The 23620-nt window shown below is 42.2% G+C and overlaps 1 protein-coding gene across 1 annotated transcript in view; it reads left to right on the plus strand.

The window, feature by feature from the left end:
- Positions 1–23620, plus strand: part of SND1 (staphylococcal nuclease and tudor domain containing 1) — a 414480-nt gene that overhangs the window by 239442 nt on the left and 151418 nt on the right. Inside the window, exons 14-15 of the mRNA XM_061165737.1 lie at positions 292–364; positions 23009–23150. Coding sequence (XP_061021720.1) covers positions 292–364; positions 23009–23150 — 215 coding nt within the window. The remainder of the gene's footprint in view (positions 1–291; positions 365–23008; positions 23151–23620) is intronic.

The raw sequence follows: 23620 nt of genomic DNA on the forward strand, positions 1-23620 counted from the left end.
TCATTTGGAGACAAGTTAGGGAGCTCTCTCTGATAACGTGGCAAACAGCTGGCCATAACTAGCAGCCAAGTCATGGTTGCTGGGCTTAGGGGAAGAGCAGACGTGTACCCTCCCCACCATGGAATGTTCTGGACAACACTAGCTACTCAGCAGTATGCCCTCTGTAGTCACACATGCCCAGTGAACTGACTGACCTCTCTTCTCGACCCCTTTCCCACCCTCCTTACCCCTTCCCACTGTGGTTTGTATTTTCATTGGGCTTTTTTTTTTTTCCTTTCTCTTTCTTTACAGAGCTATTAAGAATGGCAAAGGATTGCATAGCAAGAAGGAAGTGCCTATCCACCGGGTCGCAGACATATCTGGGGTGAGTTGTGTCGTTGAATGGAGCCATGAGACTTCGAGGCGCCAAGAGCTTGGCTGCTGCTTCACTGAAGGGCCTCCGCTTATGTGTTTTCTGTAGCCATTTGTTTTCAGGCACTGAATGTGAGTTTTTCCACGGCTTCTGCTAATGCCTCTGTAGAGATCCTGTTTTATTCTTTGGGAAAACAGAATTTAAACCAGGGCATAAAACCTCCCAGCTCTCCACCTGAATTTTTACTGAGTTGCTTTTCCTTTTTCTTATGATCATGAGTTAGAAGATATTTCTCTTGAGCTGTGTTAAAATGAAATTATCTTAAATAAAAAAAATTCCCTGTTTAATTCTGTGGCTGCCAAGTCTTAGTGGAAAAAAAAGTCAAATATAGATTTTCGGACAAGTTTAGGAATTAATCCTAATGAATAAGGCTGGAAGGGTGTGAGCGTCCTTTGAGCTAACAGATCTACTAGATGATAGAAAAGAAGAGGTGATGTAGATACTTTTGAGCTGCCTAAAGGCTGTGTCCAAATGACTATTTGTGCCTAGGATGTTAACTTGCATATTTAGGAGCTTCTGTGTCTGAATTAGATACCTTTGTTAGTTGAGACGGCTTATTCATTTATTCAGCAGGTGCCTACGGTGCCTGGAACTGTTCTCAACAGTGAGGATATAACAGTGAACAGGACAGATAAAGACAGATAAGGTCCCTACATGCAAGCACTGAAGAGAGACAGCGGTTGCCGGGGGGGCGACCGCTTGGAAGAGACATAGAGCAGCCCAAGGCGGTGGTGAGGGCTGAGTTTGATTTTGTTCAGGGGGCCAGGGAAGACCTGTTGGCTATCTGTTTCACCCTCTGTTCCTGGGACACACACCATCCAGTTCTGCTGCCGTCGTCACTAAGGGGTAAGGAGGGCTCCAGGTCCTGTGGAGAGAGAGCACGTAGCCCAGGGGACGTGACAGAGGAAGAGCTTGTCAGCTCAGCTTGGACAGCTTGCCCTGTGCACCAAGAAGAAAATACTGTTGTAAACAGAAGCTCAGCCAAGCCCACAGCAGTGACGAATTCCAGTGTATCTTGTTCTGTTGTGTTCCCAAGCCTGACTCAGGCTCTACCTGTGGTTCCCGGTGATGGCTTCTAAGCCCATCTGGCCAGCTCTCTATTGCCTGAGTGTGGTGTTACCCTGTGGCCTTCAGTCACTGGGATTCTGCTCAACTTTCCCTCTCTGTAGCAGTCACTGCATACTACAGATTGTACAGTGTGGCCTATATTAATTGGACTTCAGTCAAGATATCATGCCACTGTTTATCAAGTGAGGTACACTGTTACGTGTCCCTCATAGCTGAAGTCTGGGTTTTGAGCTGCAAGTGACTATGTTGTATCTATTGAGGCTCATGTTTCACAGGTGATTTTCCCTGCAAGCTGGTATCAGGCCAATTTTCTTTCTTGTTTACCATGCTGAGTAATTGTTCATGTATGTATTAATTTCTATCTGTATCTGCTGTGGCATTCTCAGCCCTATTTCTTTTAATATCATTCTTTTGGTCAAATCAAAGGTTAATTTTTGTTTTGATTTTTTTATCTGCAGGGGGGGAAGTGGTAAGATACCTATTTTGGAAAACATAGTGGTAGTGCTGTCTCCTACACTGAGAACAGATATGCCCACTCCAAAGCCCTTTGTTCAGCCCACACTCTGGGGCCATCCAGAAGCTGAATTGAGCCTTGAGATGGTGCTCTGTTTTGGCCTGCGGGGTTCATGTTCATGCTTAGATTTCCCACTGGGATCGAGGTGAGGCCCTTGACGGGTTTTTGAGGCAGAGTTACACTTGTTTTGGGATTATCCTCTTGGCATCCCCAGCGAAGTGTCCTAGCGATCTCTGATGCTATCTTTGAATCTCACGCCACCTCCTACCTTGATGTGTTTCCTTTGTGTGTGTTTTGTGTTTTGGTAGCCATGAATCTTAGGAAACTTGCCTTCATGATCCCCCCCTAAACTGTAGTTCATACATACCTTTATTCTCTTTTCTGCCTAGATATTGGAGAATCGGTTTGCTGTTACATTACTCAAAAATAAATGCAAGTCAAACTCCTCCACTTACCAAATAAATAAAAGAGGATAGCTGGATCACGTGGGAGAGTGAAAGTGAAAAAGCTGTTCAATTCAATAGATGTCAGAATGACCTTGTCCACCATCATCACACATTATTCAGTTTAGATTAAAGGTTTTTTTGGTGCCCTCTCTAACAGAAGAGTTTTGTCTCCCTTTTCTAACCTTCCCTTCTTGCTGTCACAGTATCATGTTCAGTATGTGTGTGTTGATTTCTCTTGAGCTATTTAAGTGTGATGTATGGGTCTCCAGTTTCCTGAAGTGTTCTGGCGCTGTTACTGAGGGACCTGTGGTCAGGTGGGGTCAGTCAGGTCAATGGTTTACATCCAGGTAAACTAACAAACATTGGAATAAAGGTCATCTAATACAAACATGTGTAATGGTTTCATTAAAGTTTGTAAAAAAATTTTTTTAAATCTTTGTGTCGCTCCCTCCCCTCATTGGCCACCCTCTCAGTTGCAGGCTGTGGTAAATGGCAGTGTTCATTGAGCCAACAATATATGCCGTATGCCACCACGATATTGACTATGAACTGATACTCGTGCATGACCTCTCACCCCACCCCAGGACACATCCTTGGAGGAGAAGAAGACATATGCTCTTAATATTTTGTTTTCTAAACACACTCAAGTAATATGCTCTGTGGAGGTGGTTATATATCATGATTGGGAGACAGATAACCCATAAACTTGTTCTAGTCTTAATGGCCTCCCACTCTTAGAGATGGGTTTCTACCCATTATTCTTATATCTTCTCTTCTGTTTTGTAAAAACGACTTCAACGGGTCAGGGTTGGAGTGCCCGAAGATACCTCCTGTGGAGAGTTAGCAAGTGCAAGACCTGCTGGGCTGACTCCCTGCTGTGGGGAGTTAAGTAGCCAGGTGTAGGAGTGAGTGGCTGACTCTCTGCTTGGGCAGGTGAGATGCTGGCCTCATCCTGTGGTGCTGAAGCAAGCAGGCCATTTCATGTGCATCCATCAGCTCTCCCCGGGACTGGACTGGACTGATCAATGTTGGCTACCAAACATGCTTTCTTACTTGGAGTTCTCTTGTCCCCAGTTGAGCTCTTACATGAGAGCTCATTACAGTTTTTCTCTTCTTTTTGACTTTTCAAGAATGTTACAATGGCTCCCCAGTGTTTAGGTTGTGTTGGGTTTTGATTTTTGTTAATGGAGATGATTTTTGACATCAATGTCAATGGAATGTGGTGTTTTTCATAAGGTTCATGGCCTCTATAATGCCAGGTGCATGAACCTACCTTTTGACTGGGGCTAGGATAAACTTGACTCTTCTGCATCTCTGTTCCTGTTTTTCAGGGTATCCACTAAGGGAAAAAAAATCTGAGAGTTTGGGTCCTGAAACAGTTGCTGGTTTCCTTTATTTCTGATTTTTGAAAGGTGAAGGAAATAGGCTATGACAAGCACCTGTCACCGTGGTCCTTGCTCCCTTGTCCATTTCCCCTCCAGGCCAGGACGGTTCTATGAGCATGAAACCCACTGAGAATCTGATCGACTTGGTGCTAGATCTGATTGCATTTGGAGAGTGGTTCTGTGGCGACTGCTTCCCTTCTTTCAACCCTGTTTTCATTATTCGTGCCTTTTCTTTCTCCCTGATCCTGTCTCCACTCCCCACCTCTCCGACACACAAAAAGTCAGAATGCGAGTTAGTGGAATGTAAGGCTGTTGCTTATCTCCGGGTTATTATTGTTTTTGCTGTAGCCTGCTCTGTAATAAATACAATCTCCCGCAGATATAACGTGCAAAACAGGCAATAAAATGTGGCTGGTGCATGGCTTACTGTTGTTCTGGTAAATCAGACAAATCAATTATAGTTCTGAGGTAGGAGAGAGCTCCCCGCTCCTCAGGTTGCAGCCCATGGTGCACTGGTTTCATCCTCTGCCTCCCTCACTGGCAGTGGGTGAGTCCTAGTGTCCACTGGACTGTCCCTCTGTCCGCTGTTGTGTGTCCTTTCCTCTCGGGTGCGTGTGGAGTTATGTGTGTTTGTTGACAACACCACGAGAGACTAGAGCCTCGTCCAGCATCCTGTCCACTCCAGCCACATTTCTAACAGCCCCAGAATGGGTCCGATTACTAGGATGGGCCAGTCCACCTCCTGAATGTCTTCTGCCTTTCCGTGGTGTGGAATCCTGACAACTCGGAAGCAGATTTTGCTGTTATTTATTCTGTTCTTCTGTCCTTTCTTGTATTCCCACAGGGCTCACTTCAAAATTGTCTTCTTTGCTCGCATTACATAGTCACTTCCTAGTAACCTCCTCTGGCCATGACTGGTTATTGTTGGAAATGCATACTATTACTAATATGAATGTGCTGAACTGTGGCCTGGAGTAGTCCAAAGACTGGCTCTGGGGGTGGGAAGTGGATGGGGTGGGGCGGTGTTAGGTTTTCAGGTCCTTATTTCTCCATTAAATTGTGAAGTAAAAGGCCTGCAGAGTTGGCCAGTGAGGGTCTCACATGTAAATACAGAGGATGGAAGTACTCCTTGAGAATAAATAACCAGGTGGGATGTTAAGTATGTCCTCCTAACCTCTACCTCCAGGTTCTTGGTTTTCAGAACCTTTTTCAACTTGAATAGCCCTGTTGTCTTGTCCTCAGGGTATTGGCAGCAGCCTTTCTGGTGGAGGCTTATGAGCTGTTATAGAAGTTGTCTTTTTTTTAGCTCCCAGTGGAGTTGGCCTCAGTGTAAGAGTTTTAAAATATTTTTGGCCAAAGAGATTTAAAATGTGGTTTGTCCAGCAAGTCTGGGGAAGTTGTACAGTCACACGGGGGCTTTATAACTTAGGTCTGTGTTAACCCGCAGTTTCCCCTGTGTGTATTCCGACTTGTTGTTTAGATTGCTGACTCCTGCTTCTGTGACTCTTAAGTTTCCGCTCAGCTTCTCATCACCAGTGGCTTGCTAGTACCAACACTCCTTTCTTGTCTGTTTTCATAGCTCTTCCCTCTTTTACTCTCCCTTAGCCTCTGAATAACCTCCTTAACATTCGCGGGTCCCTTTTGTGCTGACTGCACAAGGTCGCGGCCGAGGGCTCTGCCTGGGAGTTCGGTTGCTTAGCTCTCGAGCTCCCTTCACACCGTGTATTTGCTCCCCTGGGGAAATCCCAGAGGAACCTCGTCCTGCGAGAGCCAGCACCCTGGCTGCTGACCTTGCTGCTGGAAGCCGTATGTGCTCCGTAAGGTTGACATCCCCTCATGGGGAAGGCATGCTGCGCGCCAGTGCTGGGTTCTCACGTGCTCTTTGGCAGCTCTGGTTTTTGCCAGTTTAGGGGAAGATGCCGTTCTCTCTGTTCCACTCCTCCTCCTTCCCCACAGAAGGTTCTTGAACTCCTGTCACTCTAGTCGGACTGCAAGGTGCAGCTCATCGACCAGCAGTCTCCCAGCTCAGAAATGCGAGGCAGCCCTGCGGTCCAGGCAACTGCAGCAGCCGAGTGGCAGCCACACTGGGAGTCTCTTCCTTCCTCCCATCTACTGAGCCCCTTTCCTTTCTTCATCCGCCCCCCCTCCTCCTCTCCTGTTCTCGCCTGTCCTCCCCATCCTCCCATCTCTCCCCACAGCTCCCTTCTCCCCTCCCCTTCTGCAAGAGAGTTTGTAAGCAGACCTTGATTGTAGGGAATTTGGCTTCAGCTGGTCACCCTCCCTAATGGCCAAGGGCATCACTTTATGGCCTTTTGTCCATAGGTTTTGCAGCCCTAGGAGTCCTGGGTGGCCAGCTCTTGTTTTGTAAAGCTCTCCTATTCACACTCCCCAGAACTGCAGCAGTATCCGTCTCTTCTTCTAAAGAAACCCAAAAGCATTTATGCTTTCCATGGGAATAAGAGAGAAGTCTATCTTTCTTAGACTGAACGTGTTTCTGAATGAAATTGCAAAGAAATGGCTGGAATTTTAAAAAGATTGTATTTCAGCTTCTATCACAGTTAGTGGTTGTATTTAAGCACCTCCTTTTACAAATTTATTCCCATTTTCAACTGAGTTCTTCTATTGTCAATTTTTTTTTTGCACTGTCAGAGACTAAATGTAGGACATATTCTCTCACCTCTTTTATTTAGTTGGGAACATCACAAGAAATTGTTAGTAGACTTTGAAACTGGCAAGATGATTATTGAGTATCCTTTCAGTGGAATGCTGGGTGCTCCCTGGTAAACCCTTTGGGATTATCTGATTCTGTAGCCCCTTTGCTTCTATCTGGATTGTTTTGCATGCCTATGGAGAGAGAATTTCACTTGAAAACCTGATAAGGAAGCAAATGATTCCTGTTTGTCCAAATGTGGTCCTGCATGAAAGTGGAAGCATTAGTCACCAAGTCATGTCTGACTCTTTTGTGACCCCATGGACTGTTAACTCACCAGGCTCCTCTGTCCATCAAATTGTCCAGGCAAGAATACTGGAGTGGGTTGCCATTCCCTTCTCCAGGGGATCTTCCCAACCCAGGGATTGAACCCAAGTTTCCCCCATTGCAGGCAGATTCTTTACTTTCTGAGCCACCAGGGAAGCCCCTAGTCCTATACAGATAGTTAATTGCCACTCTGTAAAAGAAATGTTTTCATATTTCACATGTTTACTCTATAGTTTTGCTCTACAGTTTTGCATCTTTAGCAAATTCGGTTCAGCATTCCTAGTTGCCTATATATATGTGTGTGTGTTCAGTCACTCAGTCGTGTCCCACTCTTTGCGACCCCACGAACTGTAGCCCACCAGACTCCTCTGTCCATGAAATTCTCCAGGCAAGAATACTGGAGTGGGTTGCCATTCCCTTCTCCAGGATATATATCTATATCTATATATCTCCTCCAGACCCTGCTTTGAACCGCTTATAAAATCTTTCTGATTCCTTCATTAATAAGTGGATTAATAAAATTTTGACACATCTTCATTTTATATTTGTATAGAAGTCATGATTTTACTAGTTCAAAAATTATCCTTTAAGAGGGGAGGCAATTGTAAGAACAGGAGAGCAGCACCAGACTACTTATAACATGGTTTATATTGGCTCCTCTATACCTGAAAATGTGGAGTCATTTGGTTGTAGAAGTTCTTTTAAGAAATAAAGTTCTAAAGTGAATATGTCTCTTTCATCTGCAGAATTCCCCATTCCATGCCCCTGCCTTTCTGGGTCTGCTGTTTTCTTCACCAACAGGCTTTTGTGTTGGAAAATTCAGGTGTCTTAGTAAGTTGACATAGAAGGATTGGACATTGAGCACAGGGCCCTAGGTCTAGACATGTATTCCAGCTCTTAAATTCAGCACCTCTGAAGATATGTTTGATCAGGTGACTTGCCCAGAGGTGGAGCATTGTTAGAAACAGGTTTTTTGTTTGTTTGTTTGTTTTTTCTTGCTTCTTACAGTAAAATATCTTACTTCCAAAATAATCTAGACTTGATGTGCTCCTACAGTGAATTCGTTTTCAGGAAGTTTTTCTGCCACACATTTGTCTAGTTCCCTTCTGATTTCGTGTTTAACTGACTCCACTCAGAGGGATGCATACAAATGAGCTCTAAGAAACAGAGTCTTCCCTTTCATTTAAGTGGCCTGAGCTATAGTTTTTTTGTCTTTCTTCCTTTGTTCAAAGAAAGGAGAGAGGAAATTGAGGGAGTCCTGGAGCATTTCTTCCAAAGAAAAAATGTCATCTGTTTTCAGAGAGTTGCCTGTAGCATAGATTCTGCTTCCACTGATTCATGCTCTTCAGTTCTGTTTTCTGAGCGTATGGGGAGATTGTTCTGTGAGTCTGTTTCATGGGTCCAAATTGGCTGAATGAGCCCATTACAGGCCTGGCTAAATGAGTGTTCGGATATATAGGAGGCAGTTGATAAAATTCCTGATTCCCAGGTTCAGGTGTGTGATTGGGTTGTTCGATTTGTGCCATGACTGCCACGTGATGTGATAAAACCTGAAACGTTTCTGCCCAGCCATGGCTTCACTCTCCACTTCCCCATCATAACACTACTTAGCCCTAGATTGAACTCATTTTGTCCTGTGGCTATTGCTTATATAAACATCTCAAAGTAAGTCATTTTACTAACACAGACATTCTGCTTACTCGAGTTTTAAGGCTTTATTTAGCATGCTTCCACTTATTCCCTGCAGAATGTTCTACAGAATGTTGGACACTCCTCGCAGTGTTGACTTCCAGATAAATATCCTCGAATCAGACCTTAGGGCAACTTGGGAATTACCTAGTAATTTTGTGCCTCAATTCCTCATGAAAAGGGTATTCTCAGGAATAAATGATAGAATTTGTATTATAAGATTAGATTTGGGAGTGTTTGAATTTGGAGGAAGACCTGTGTTCGCTTGTAGGACATTACGGCAACATGCCTGGCTACTTCAACCACCGTAGAGAATATTTTCATATTCATTCTATTCCATTATTTCAAGTTGTCAGTCCGCTGACTCCAATTGCATTATTGATGAGCTCTTTTTGAGTAGCTGTCTCTTCTCTCCTGGCCACACACTCCTCCTTCTTCAGGCTCTTTCTCTTTTTCCTGGCAGTTTTCCCCTTTGATCTTCACTGGCTTCTCATCATGCCTTCCTTCAGCATTTACACAATCACTTATTGCCGTAATTTTGTATTTGTTAATATATTGATTGGTAACTGATCTTAGTTGACATATGTACAATGATCTTCCTCAGTAGTTGCTAAACTCCTGAGAAAATGATATCTTTTTTATATCTCTTTACAGAGCCTGATTTAGATTTGATTTACCAAGGGATGACATAAACAGAATGAAACTGTTTGAACGAATGTGACCCTCTAGATCCTAGATGTATGGTTAATTGTGCTGGTTAGTAACTAGAAGTGAGAGGCTGGAAGAAGGATGCAACAGGAAGGATGGCCTGTTTTCTAGAATACAGCAGCAGTATGGAGAACCTGGTTAGTAGCGTGAGCCCGAGTATTAGATCACCAAGTTCAGGTCTTGGCTCAGGCTTTTTATTACTTTGTCACCTTGAAGTTATTTAACCTCTCTGTGCCATAGCTTTCTCATCTGTAAAATGAATGTAATAAGGGCCCTTATTACCTCATTAGGTTGTGGTGTGCTTCAATGAGTTAATACATCCAAAGTATTTAGAACCATTGACCTAATGAGAGAGATCAATGGTTCATGTGGTAGTGGTGATTAAAAGGCGGGGCATTCTGCCTAGCATACGGAAGTTCCTTGAAAATGATCCATCCATCCTCATTGGTAATATTTGTATTGCAAACTTTTTATCTAGTTCAAGTCCCAAACTATAGTCCTTCTCTCTTGAGTTCTTTTACTGCCTCTTTCTCTCTCCTTGGCATTTAACATATGCTGTCTGGTTTGTGTTTTAGATGCATTTGACATGTTGAGTCATGAATGAATGATCAAACAATAAGTATTGAAAGCTTATTATAGTCCCTGGCTTCCTTTGTGGCTCAGACAATGAAGGATCTTCCTGAAATGCAAGAGAACCCCCGGGGTTCAATCCCTGGGTCCGGATGATCCCCTGGTGAAGAAAATGACAACCCACTCCAGTATTCTTGCCTGGGAAATTCCATGGATCGAGGAACCTGATGGTCTGCAGTCCGTGGGGTCCCAAGAGTCAGACACAACTGAAAGACTTAAACTTTTATTATATTCCAGGCACAGTGCTGGGTGTTGAGGATGCAACATTACAGAAGACAGGTGCAGTCCTTCTAGGTCATATGCAACTGGGTCTCTAATTAGAGTTGTAATAGAAGTATGAAAGTGTTTTAGCTCAGTTGTGTCTGACTCTTTGCAACCCCATGGACTGTAGCCTACCAGGCTCCTCTGTCCATGGAATTCTCTAGGCAAGAATACTGGAGTGGGTTGCCATTTCCTTCTCCAGAGAACCTTTCTGACCCAGGATTGAATCTGCGTCTCCTGCATCGCTGGCAGATTCTTTACCATCTGAGCCACCTGGGAAGTTATTGGCCTAACTTGAGACTTGCATCATCACAGTTGTACCTTCTTCCATGTGGTCAGAGACCATGTTTTAAGTGATTCTAAATTGAGGCCTAAAGAAGAAATTAGTTGGAGGTTTCATTCAGGGCTGAAGGATATAATTATGTACCAGAAGGTCCCGTGGTGGAAAGTGACACACAAGTGTAGTAATGAAGTCAGCATCTCTCACTTCATTCTGGCCACTCTGTGGAATGAACAGTAGCTTTAGTATCTTTACCTGGTTGGGGGAGGACTGAATGGTGGCTGGAACTAGGTTTTTGGCAGGGAATGAACAAAGATAAGTGTGAGATCTACTTTGATAGAAAAACTAGTAGAATTGCCATTGCCTGGATCTGGAGGTCACGGGTAGAGGATGAAAGGTGGGTGTCATGCGTGTGTATCCTAATGTCCAGCGCAAATAACTTGATGCTGCTTTTCCCGTATGATGATTTTCCTCCCAAATATATGCCACAAGGGTTTGCGATTCTAGACCTTTTAAAATTGAGGTAACCATGGACTGTTGAAATGGTCCAAGGCCAGAAAAGTGGATGGGCTTCATGCATGAGTTAGTCCTGTTGGGTGAGTGTACAAAATTACCCAGGGAATTAAGGAAGAAGAGGGGTCCCTAGGCCGAGCCCTTTATCTCCAAATTTTAAAGAATCTTTAAAGGGAATTTCCCAAGCTGTGAGGGGAAAAATCATAGAGACTAAAAAGTAAGAGCCTCATGACACTAGTGACAACCGTAATTATTAATACATATGCACCGTTGGAGACAGAAATGGCAATGATACGAGGTCCTTAGCTGAAAAAGAAATATCTTGACCAAAACCCTTGGTCTGAATTCTCTGCCATCACTCACATATTCTGGGGTACATAACATATTCTGAGGTACATGGTTTCCCCTGGTAGTATACAACCTGGGAGTCTCACATTGGGAACTTCAGTACAGTATCCTTATGCAAACACATCATATCCAAGTTGTAAAGTCACTGGTTGGGGGCAGCATGAAATCTGTATTTTTCTTTAGGAAGAATTACAACTCCCAAGTGTACCCCAAGACACAACATGTCTAGCAACTTTTAAGTTATTTTTCTTTAAGGATAGTTTCATTATTGTTTAGCCTGTTATTACACATTTTTCTTGTATATGTGGAATTCTGGTACTTTTTTTTTTTAATTTTTATTAGTTGGAGGCTAATTACTTTACAATATTGTAGTGGGTTTTGTCATGCATTGACATGAATCAGCCATGGATTTACATGTATTCCCCATCCCGATCCCCCCTCCCACCTCCCTCTCTACCCAATCCCTCTGGGTCTTCCCAGTGTACCAGGCCCGAGCACTTGTCTCATGCATCCCACCTGGGCTGGTGATCTGTTCCACTATAGATAATATACATGTTTCGATGCTGTAATTTATTTTTGGGTGCACTGGGTCTTTGTAATTGGACATGAGCTTTCTCCAGTTGCAGTGAGCATGGGCTACTCTCTGGTTGCAGTACATGGGGCTCTCATTTTGGGGGCTTCTCTTGTTGCGGAGCACAGGCGCTAGGATGTGTGGGCTTCAGTGGTTGCAGCTCAAGAGCTGCAGTAGTTGTGGCGCACTGGATTAGTTGCCTCTCAGCATGTGGAATCTTCCCGGGCCAGAGATTGAACCAATGTCCCCTGCACTGACAGGCAGATTCCTAACCACTGGACCGCCACACTTCTAGGTACTTTTAGTTAAATATCTCTGAGCCCAGAGTCATGCTCGTTACATCATACTGCTGACTTTACTAGGAACACATTTTTCTTATTCTCACATCGTGTTAACACGTGATTTTTGTTTTTCCATGTAATGTCAACACTCCTTTTGGCTCTCCACCACAATTATCTAAGTTAAACGTTCATTCCTCAGAAGAGCTTAGTTTGCTGTCATCAGTGCCATAAAGCTCTGTGCTTCAGATGCTGTTTTTGAAGGAGGATCATGTTTCTCACACAGTTTTAGGTTGGGACGTTTTCCAAATCAGTTTCCAGGCTTTATTACAGTGTCCATAATATTTATTTGTCTCAAAATATATGGAACAATTAGGAAGAACTAATTCACTCAAGAGAATGTTGACTCTTGGCTCTTAAATTATCTGACCAGAATAATTTGCAAGTTTATCTGGGCAAAATCAAATCAGCCCCTGAATGTTAATATATTTTCTTCTTTAAAAAACAAAAACTTTCATACTTCTTAACACAGGTTTTCTGTCAAAATTTTTGTTTTTAAGTGCCTCGAATATAAATAAGCCAAAGGAAGACAATCATCTCTACTAGTACTACCAGAAAATTTTCAGTAAGATTACATCTGTCATCAAAATATGGGGTTGTTTTCTTTCTTCATTTTCTCTTCTTTTCCTCCCTTCCCTTTTGTAAGTGATGGAAGGTTTTTTCAGAACTGAGACTTCCACTGTTGTATTCTTAACTGTGGAGTCAGTGCCTGGAACAGTGACACATAATGGGTGCTTCATTCCTTTTTCTACTTAATTATCTTCCACACGAATATTCCTCTTTTACCTTACTATCTACCTAGTATTGTCTTGCATGTTGTTGGATATTTAGTTTATTTGGATTATTTTTTCCTTTCACAAAAAAAAATCATTGGTTCCTTTAGCTAAATCATAGTCTGTAGTTAAGTTATTTTCTTAGAGCAATTCTACTTAGAGCAAAATAGATCCTTAGACTAAAGGTTAGCATGAGTGATTTAGCAGTATCATTATTTACCTATAAATCTTTATTGAGTAAAATGATTAAGTTTTAGTTTAATGCATTCTTATACACTGACCATTTTTGTCTTAATAATTTCTACCATAATGGATGTCCTTTTTCTCTGTTTCAAAAACTTGAATTTAACCTTCCAAATTTTATAATAGTTTCATTAATGCTTTGAAAATGCAAATATTATGTCCTCCACAGTGCTTTTTACTTAAATTTGTTGAACCTAAATTGGTATGTCTGCAAGCAGAGATAAATGTTCCAGGTAATGGGTTGGCCAAAAAGATTGTTAGGAAAAAACCTGAACCTTTTGGCCAACCCTATACTTTTAGGGGATGTTGAGATTATTTTAATCACCTAACCTTTATTTAACATTTATCTTCATTTTTTTATGTCCTAGGTTGCTTGATTTTTTTTTCTTTCCCCTCCTCCATCCTTTTCTGAAGTTGTGTTCTTGTCTCAGGTGGGGCAGAGTTTAGCATGGCATCAATTTCCTTGCCTCTGAGTTCTTGATTTGCCCATGAAATGAAAACTTGTGCTTCATAAGACCGTCTTTTAAATTCTTTACTCTGCACGTATTATTTTAATTATACCTCTCAAGCCATTTTGTGGTTCTATAATAAATTCTCACCTCTTGCATATAGAGAGTTCAGAAGTGATACAAATTGATCTAAATTTTTCTTTTAAATTGTGTTTCAGACCTGTGTGTTACTTTTTAATCATAGCCTCAGAATTGATAATTCAGAGTTACAGACACTGGCTGATGGGCTTTGTTCCATACTCACACTGTCACATCCCATGTATAAGCCATGTTTTTAGACCTTTCTCATGTCCTTTTTCTGGAAATGTACATGATGGTTATTGCAGTATTCCTATGATAACTTAGAATTCTTTTTTTCTTAGAAAAGTAACAGTAGCATTGTTAAAAAAACAAATGGCCCTTTTCTCATATTTCCGTTGGTTGTGTTTATCTTTAACAAGTTAAAATAGGAATACTACCGTTTAACTATTATCACTGTAATCATCTATTTGATATAAATTGGTTTTTCTACAATTTGGGTAAATTACTTGTTTTTTGAGAAATAACTAGCCTTAAAATAATGGGAAGATATACCTTCCCCTTTAAACATTTTTTGTTATAAATTGGTAACATTGCGACCCCATGGACTGTAGCCTACCAGGCTCCTCCGTCCATGGGATTTTCCAGGCAAGAGTACTGGAGTGGGTTGCCATTTCCTTCTGCAGAGGATCTTCCCCACCCAGAGCTCGAACCCGGGTCTCCCACATTGTAGGCAGACACTTTACCGTCTGAGCCACCAGGGAAGTCTCTTTTGTGTCCATATTCGTGAGCAAATATAACTGTTTCATAATAAAATCTTTCTTCATATCATAACTAAAGCACCCAGTGGTGTCAGAAACAGAGTATATTGCTGTGCTCATGGATTATGAAAAGAATTTATCTGTTGTTCAAAGTTCTCATGATTAGGATAGTCTTTTACCCAAATAAAATCTACAAAAGCAATCCTATGTTTACTTACCTGACCTAAGATAAAACATTTGCTCCAAAAAAGAATAGGATTTCTTTTTTAAAGGAAAAGGTTGTCAGGAGGAAGATTTTTAAGGAGGGAGACATGGATTCAGGAAATACAGCCTAGGAAAGGATGTGAAGGGAATTTCCAAGGTCAGCCCAGGACATCTGCTGTGTATCAGGCCCCACGGGCCACCGTTCATGCAGAGGTCAGTAGGAGGACTGCGTCACTCCAAGGAGAGCTGGAATTTAAAAAGTCATGATTTTAGAAACACGGAGTATCTTTGTGATTTGAGAAACACTGAATTCTTTAACCAAGGATTGTAATAGTCATCTGTCGAAGAGCTAGAGTCTGTAGAAATGGGGATGGGGTAGTTCGGGTGAAGTAGTGGGTGGGAAGAAGGTGGAGTTTATTTGTGAAAACCACAGACTATGAGCCATAACTCTGAGACAGTTGTGGATTGGCACACTGGAGCAGGGATGTGGCTTGGCACTGCCTTGGTTATCTACGCGAGGGAAAGAAGATTGAAATAGGAAGAGAGCAGGCTTCCTACGTAGGTGTAGACTCTACTCTCTTTGTCTGAGGCATAGAGATATCATCAACTGCACTTTCTATACACTAAACTTATAAGTAGATTTTTTTTTTTTTTTTTTGGGGGGGTCTTAGAGAATAACCAAAGGCATTGTATTTCCTGTTGGTGATCAAGTGCAGGTTTTTCCTCTCAAAGGCTGTGACTTCATTTCTAAAGTTTAAATTGAACGGTTCTTGCAGCATAATTTCAGCCAGTTAAGTTTGGGAAACTGAAAGTCATTTCAGTAAAAGAATTATCTTTGAGCCTATATAGAATGTTCATTTGATTGGGAATTGGGTATTATTTTATGCACGTTAAGCCAGATCACAGAATGATTTTATTTCAAGGTAGAAAAGAAATGTCAATAGACGTATGTACTTAGTACTCTTTTCATTGCTTGAGTAGAACATTTCCTCTGTATAGCCAATTGAGGATGGCATCATGCTTACTCTTAGCCATTGCCTGAGAACTGATACTTTCTTATGGTGCTTTTGGGAAATGTAAGTTTTTTTCTATGCTCTTCTAACCTTTTGCTTTCTCATTCAAACTATTTTCAGTTTAAATTTTTAAAAGTACTTCTAAGCATTGAATAGCTAAAGTGGTTTACCTACTGAGTACTGAATTTTGAACTTTTTATTCACTGTGAAATACTTATAAACTAGTTGATTAAGAAAATTTTCTTGAGTTAAAAATGAAAACTTGCATAGTCTACCTACCCAAGACATTTTTTTCTTGTTTATTTTTTATTGTTGTTGTTTTATTTTTATTTGAGCATAGTAACTTTACAATGTCGTGTTAGTTTCTGCTGTATAGCAAGGTGAATCATTTATATGTATATATATGTCCCCTCATTTTTAGATTTCCTTCCCATTTAAGTCACCACAGAACATTAAGTAGAGTTCCCTGTGGTTTTTTTTTTTTTTTTAATTTAGGTGTAAATGGACTTTTGATAAACATGGATATATGTAACCATCACCACAGTCAAGATAAAAGGCTTTCATCATTTCCCACCGCCCCCACACACAATTCTTCCATCCTCTTTGGAGTCAGTCCTCAGCCCTTCCTCTGGTCCATGGCCACCACTGATCTGTAATGTATCTTTTCAATTTAACCTTTGCAAGAATGTCATAGAAATGGAATCATGTATTTGAGATCCATCCATGTTTTTACCTCCTTTTTATTGCAGAGTAGTAGTCTATTGTGTGAGTGGACCACAATTTGCTTATCCAGTCCCCTGTTGAGGGAGATTTTGGCTAGGGGTGATGACAGATGAAGTTCTGACCATATTCTATGAGTCCTCTAATCTCTTTCTGGAACAGGATTTGACTTTCTTTTAATTGAGCTGCTATGATTGTTGTAATGCTGCTTTGCGTGTTTTCTTCCTAAACACGATTGTGTCTTTTCTTCTTAGCATTTGCCAAGTCCCACTTTCTTTTCTCAGTGTTGTACTTCATGGAACAGAAATAGATGGTGGGCAAGACCAACCCAATAAAAATATCCAGACACCTGTTTTTTTCAGGGTTGTAGAGGGCAGACATATTCTCGGTGTTTCACGTCTGGTGGTAGAAAAAATTTCCCCTCCATGTTGGGGATACAAAGAAAAGAAAGAAAGTTTAGCCACTCAGTCATATCCGACTCTTTGCAAACCCATGGACTGTAGCCTAGCAGGCTCCTCTGTCCATGGGATTTTCCAGGCAAGAGTACTGGAGTGGGTTGCCGTTTCCTTCTCCAGAGGATCTTTCTGACCCAGGGATTGAACCCGGGTCTCCCACATTGCAGGCAGACGCTTTACCGTCTGAGCCACCAGGGAAGTCCTTGGGGATACCGAGGAGGTCTCCTTCTTCCAGCGTGGGAAATGCACCCCACAGTCTCCTTCTGCCGTTTGGTCTCTGATTTTTAGGCTACCCTCCCTTACTATTTGGTGAAGAAGCAGAAGCAAGGAAGAAAACCGAAGGTCATGTTCTCTGAGTGTGCTACAGATTAGAATGCAGCCTCTCAAGTTTAGGGCTTTCTTCCAACATAGTGCTCCTGCAAATGTCCTCTTGATTCATTCCTCCCAGGAATGGAGCCCAGAGCCTGAAACATGGTTTCTCCTATGTTCCAACACTTTGAAGGCCTGAGTGAGGCACTGTGCCAGCTAACTAAACTCTGTGAGAAACTGTAAACCACAGACAACACTTAATGAGAGATTATTGATGGCCCAGCTGCAACACCTTTTTTATTGTTTTTGGTAGTGTGCGTGGCTTCTTGGATTTTTTTCCCAGCCAGAGTGGTTTTGTTTCTAGGGTTCTCTCCTGTGTTCACTTCATCGCTGGTAAACTTGACCTCACTGCTGTTTACACCCTTCACCAGCCCCCTTTACAGATGCTTCACCATGGAGCATGGCAGACCAGCCAGGGAAGGGGAACTTTGTGGTCATGTTGGAGCTGGGGGCATTCCCAGGTGTCCCCTCTCAGGGCTCCACTGATGTCAGGAGATTGTCTTGCTAGACAGCTGGTTCCTTGAAGGGAATCATAAATTTCCTCTGTGAATTGAAAAATCACTTGGGGCCCTGGAGCCTCTGGGTTGGGAGGGAGGGAATGTGGAGTGATGGAGGTCCTTTTTGCCTTTCTGGTCAGGAATGTGGTTATGCTCTGCCTGCTGTGTGATTGCAGAAGTGATTCTTCTGGGCTGGAGTGCCCTGACCGCAGAGATACCTACGATGAGAAGTTAGCACAGTACAGCTTAAAATGAGGGTGTGTGTTCGCTTCAGTAACCTTAGAACTGACTTCCATGTTCTCTTTTTTCTCTCTGTCTGTCCAATTGTACACACATACTTTGCTGCTTCAATATTAAGGTTAGTTGGACCCAAACCGCTTTATGCGCCTGAGTCCTTTAGCCTCAGGTCAGCCCTGCAGCTATAGGATTGTCAGCTCTTTTAGGCGGGGGAACCCTTCTGGTTTGCTGGAGTGGGCAGTTCAGGACGCAGTTGTACCTGCAGGAGGCTTCATCATGTTTGAGTTCTGTTTCCCAAGTGCTTGTGGAGTTGAATACCCCCATGGTACCATTAAAAGCTCTGCATGTATTTGTTTTTAGTTCTTTTTCCTATGATGTTAATCAAAGAGTGATTGTGATGATGAGAACTAATTAGTGAGTTTCATTATTAACAGTTCCCATCTGAGACTTGCACATGATAATCCTGAGTGGTTAATTGTTAACTAATAGGTTTACTTATTCCCATTTCCCTGTGCTGGTTTGTGTGCTGTAATGGCTGCCTCTCTCCAGTCCCAACGATGTTACGCCTTGTTGTTCAGTCACTCAGTCATGTCCGACGCTTTGTGACCCCATGGACTGTAGCCCCCCAGACTCCTCTGTCCGTGGAATCCTCCAGGCAAGAATACTGGAGTGGGTTGTCCTTCTCTAGGGGGTCTTCCTAACCCAGGGATCAAACTTATGTCTCCTGCATTGGCAGACGGATTCTTTACCACTGAGCCACCAGGGAAGCCCATGTTAAAGCCTACTCGGTGGCTATTTTCAGTGGAAAAATCATAGATTTCACTTTGCTGGCAACTACTGTAAACTGACAACCAAAATCCGTGTTCCAGAATTTAGAGAGATTGATTTGTGTTTAGTTCTGCTCTTGGAGGAGACTGGGGACCTACCTGTGTGAGTAGTGTTCTTGTGGCTCTCTGCCCTGTGACCGCCACGTAAGGGTTCTCCTTTCCTTGCTCTCCTCCCCACCCTGTCCCCCTCCACAACTTACCCACTCTCCCAAGCTTGGTAATTCACTATACTCAATTATTTCAAACATGTGTTTGCTTACACAGCAAAGTACTTTGTTAGAGGTAAGTTACAGTCTCACTGATGAAGGGGATCTTTTATAGGCATTGACACATGCACCCACATTTATAAGAGGTTTAGACTGACCATCAAAGTGAGGGCAGAGTAGGAGTGTGTGCTTAAGGTGTTTTTATAACCTTTCCCACTCTCTGAGGATCATCCTGCCTTTCTTCAGGTCCTTCAAAACCTCACTCCTATAAACTTGAGGTATAGATATTAACATCCTTTGAAATGAAGCCACCCCAGGCACATTTGTTGCATCATTACTTTCTCAATTTCAAGGTGCATTGAGGAAGCAGAAACATTCCTTAAAGAGATGCCATCCACAATAGCAGGTTAAATGTAGCTAATGCAACCTTAAATTAGCTTTTCTAGGAGGACAGAAAAATACTTAATATTTGGTTTGTTTTGGAGCACAGGTAATGTGAAAACTACCAGTGCAACAAAGAAGACTTACCTGGTCAGAATTACAGTTGCTTCTTGATTATTTACACTGGTGGAGGGGAATATTAGTACAGAAAACTATAGCTAATATAGCCACATGCATTCTCAAAGCCTTGAGACTGTGTAACTCAACTATGATAGCTGCAGCGAATAGATTCCCAGACCTCATGAAAACCAGCCTGAGGATGGTATACTCCACAGAAGGCTTGAGGATGAGGGTCTTTGTAACAGTATTTCTAAACAGAAATATTGATATTTAATAGTCTTACCTGTGCCTTAAGTTTCCATGTTGTTATTTCTTTAAATTTGAGGCCGTTAATCTTTATTTTAAAAAATATGTTTGGAGTTATAAGGAAATCTGTCATTTCACCAAGTCTTAGAAGGTCCTGCTTTGAATTATTGGAAGAGAATTTTGAATGTCATGTTAATGACATCCTTTCAACTTTATCATTTGGCTGCCCTTGAGATCCACCTGCCATCTTCAACTCTTCATTAGGGCCTAAACTGGGCTCTTATTATACTGGTTCTTGTAATCATGTTTTCTCTTATTTACCTATTGCTGAAACCTTTAGAAATGAGTATTGGAGCCTAGCACATTGCTGTACTTTCACAGGCTCTTAGGAAGGCAATCGTTTAGCCGTAACATTTAGTCCATTTTCTAGTAAGATAAGCAAAAGTCCTAAAATTTAAAAAAAAAAAAAATTGCATCGCTAAATTCACAGAGAATGACTTATAACTATATCACTTGAGGGAACCTGTCAGTCCGTCTTTCCAGTCTTTTCATTTGAGCCACTGAAACAAACGCTAAAGATTTCGAGAATTTTTGTATTGAAAAGGAACTTGCCAAGCAAAGGAAGAACTTGAGATGACAAAGAAAGACAGATAGCATTGTCTGCCTGTGACATGAGTTTTGAAAAAGCTGATGACATCTTTTGGTGATTGCATTCAATTTAATTGGCTTTATAAGAATTTTTTATTTCAAAAACTCTACCACCTTGGGCAAGATTTCCATCTTTTCCTTTAATGGATGGTCCATGGGCATATCACCTGCTCAAGAGAATCAGGAGATTCACATTTTGTCTCACAGTTTTACCTCTGGAAAGAGACATGGCCAATTCTCGTGTGCTTTTAAAATTTGCTTTCATGGCTTCGGTTGTCACAGCTGGCTTTTACTTCTCATCATCATAATCGGTGGCATGTCACATTCCCTTTGCTCTCTTCCCATGTATTTCTGGAATAGGATTAAATTGTAGGTTGAGATTTAGGAGGAGTGAGGAACATCCATTGTTTTATTTTTATCGGTCCATCTGTCTTTGTCTGTCTTACATGGCTAATAATAGGGCCCCTTCATGTCTCTCTGATTCTCTGAGTAAGTATCCCTTGATAAACTAGGTAATCATTTAGCAAAATAGAAGTTTGCTGCCATTTACTTTTTTAGTATTAACATTAGAGGTGTACATGTGTGTATGTGTGGTTTTATTCCCATAAGCATCTTTCTCTCAGATAAATACATCTAAGAGACAGTGATGAGCAAACGTCTGTTTTTGAAAAATATAGATTACTGTGGTCTCGAGGGAAAGGCCTTCTCTTTAGAGACCTTAAGTTGCCTCATGATTGGCGATAATCAATTTGATAATTGTTGTTGACTTATTGGCTCAGCCCAGGAATAACATTGCAGATTTAGACTAGCATGCACAAGGGTTTTAATCAGGTGGTGCCTTCCTTCCTGTGGAGCATTTGTCTTGCTTGGCTGTTCTGGACCTCAGCCAAGCGCCAGAAAAGCATCTTCACACTGTATATGGATAGAAGAGTGTGTGATTGTTTAAGTGTTCATTGGGGGAGTTTCCAACCCACTAAAGCTCATTGTTACCTTACCTTTTACCAATGCGCCCTTAGAAAAACATTGAGAATGGATGACTGTCTCTCCTTTTCTCCGAGAATCTGTTTAAAGAGAAGGATGACTCTCATTACTATAAATATTGCTTTCATCCCAGCCTACCTCACGGCTTCTGAATGAGAGGAGCCCCTTTGGCTGCTGTGAAGACTCTCAAATACTTGATGGCTTGTTAAATTTTCATTATCTAATGTGCATTAATTTAGGTACAATAGCTCTGTTGCTAGGAGCAGAGTTAGGAAGGAAGAGCTTGGCGAGTGCAGACGGCTTCTGTCGTCCGAGTTGGGCAAGTGTGCAAAGCTTGCTGTCCTCTGAGGGAGCTTGGGGCTCTGCTGGCCATGCTGCAAACCTCTGAAATTCATCCAGTGACTATTCCCCCAGCACATGCCACGTGATACCCGATGCTTGCTTACTCTGTCATCTGTTTAATTAGCTAGAGAGACTGAAAGGATTTGATGGCTCTCAGCTCCTCCAAAGCTGAGAGCTCTGAGGTTCAGAAGGTCCATGAGTTGGTACTCTTGAGGGTAGACGCTTGCACTTTGGGTTGATGCATGGGAAAAGTTTTTTTTAATCCCTATAAAGTTTCACATGCTTTTATCATTTCTGTAATTATTGGTGCTGACATGATGTGGTGTTTTCTGGTCCCCATGGATCACATCCTGCTATTGCAGGTTTCCTGGGCTGGGAACAGGAGCTGCATGCCCCGATCTCTCCTCATCTCTGGAAAGACAGAGAGCAGGGCTTAAAGCATTGGGTCCTCCCCACTGACCCCCTCTCCCCCAAAGCCTACACTCTCCTCCTTGTTAGGAAAACACAGCCTGTTAAAGACTGACAATGAACTGTTCTGTGTTTCCTGGAAAAGGGATTTAGGGGCTGTGTCAGGAACCTGGATGTTATGTTTTTTTTTTTTTTTTTTTTATAATTGAAAATAAAAGATTAGATTAAGCTTTGAAGATGGTAGGTCTTTTCCTTTAATTTTCTATAGGAGGGAAAAGAGCCCTTTTTCCTGTCCTGGATGAGTGAAATTCTCATTTCAAGCCACCATCCTAATTTCTTTAAAATTATTTATTTATTTATTTATGGCTGCACTGGGTCTGTTGCTGTGAGAGGACTTTCTCTAGTTGCAGTGAGCATGGGCTAATCTTCATGGCAATGTGCGGGCTTCTCATTGTGGTGGCTTCTCTAATTGCAGAGCACAGGCTCTAGGTACACGGGCTTCAGTAGTTGCAGCACTTAAGCTCAGTAGTTGTGGCTCTTGAGCTTAGTTACTCTGCAGCACGTGGAATCTCCTGGACCAGGGCTGGAACTCCTGTCCCCTGCATTGTCAGGCAGATTCTTATCCACTGCGCCACCAGGGAAGTCTCTTATATCGCTGAATGCTTTAGTAATGAAACAGAGGAGAGAAGAGAGTCATTGAGAATGCTCTAGAAGCTTTTGGTTAACTCTGTTTCTCCTGTGAATGTCACGTGGGTTTCCTGTTTTTGTCATAGTTTCAGAAATGTCTGATATTCTAAGGTTATTTACCCAACTTCCTGTGATCTGCCAGACTTTTTGCCCCAGACCAGAGAGAAAGAAACATTTACTTTGATTCCATTGTTTTTCTGATGGTTCTTCTTTTCTCCCCCAGGACACCCAAAAAGCAAAGCAGTTTCTGCCCTTCCTTCAGCGGGCAGGTCGTTCTGAAGCTGTGGTGGAGTATGTGTTCAGTGGTTCTCGTCTCAAGCTGTATTTGCCAAAGGAAACTTGCCTTATCACCTTCTTGCTTGCGGGTAAGTCTCCTGTGTTATGTGATGTTCTGGAAATTCTTCCTGGAGCTCAGGAGTCATCCCTGGAGGTCACATGCCCTCCTTCCCACTGGGTTTTCCATAGGACTTGGAGCCCATGTAGGTGCTTCAATCTCTGATGGAGACATGAACACAGAGCTCCTAGTCTGATCCTGCTGTTACTGCAGACCCAGCACTGGTTCCATCCTGCTTCTCATTCCTGCCAACCGCAGGATGTGGGCACATAGGACAGCGTATAAGACACATACCTGCTCACACCCTGAGTGAAGGGAATTCCAGACCTAAGACAGTGTTCATCATGGAGTGAGTGTTCATGGCTAGCGTCTGCCATTTGGGCTAGACCGCCCTGCTGTGTTTGTGAACCATTTTTAAAGTCTTTATTGAATTTGTTACATTATTAGTTCCATTTTACGTTCTGTTGTTTTGTTTGTTTGTTTGTTTGTTTGGCCGAGAGG

Source organism: Dama dama, chromosome 18 (assembly GCF_033118175.1).
Source record: "Dama dama isolate Ldn47 chromosome 18, ASM3311817v1, whole genome shotgun sequence".
NCBI lineage: Eukaryota > Metazoa > Chordata > Mammalia > Artiodactyla > Cervidae > Dama > Dama dama.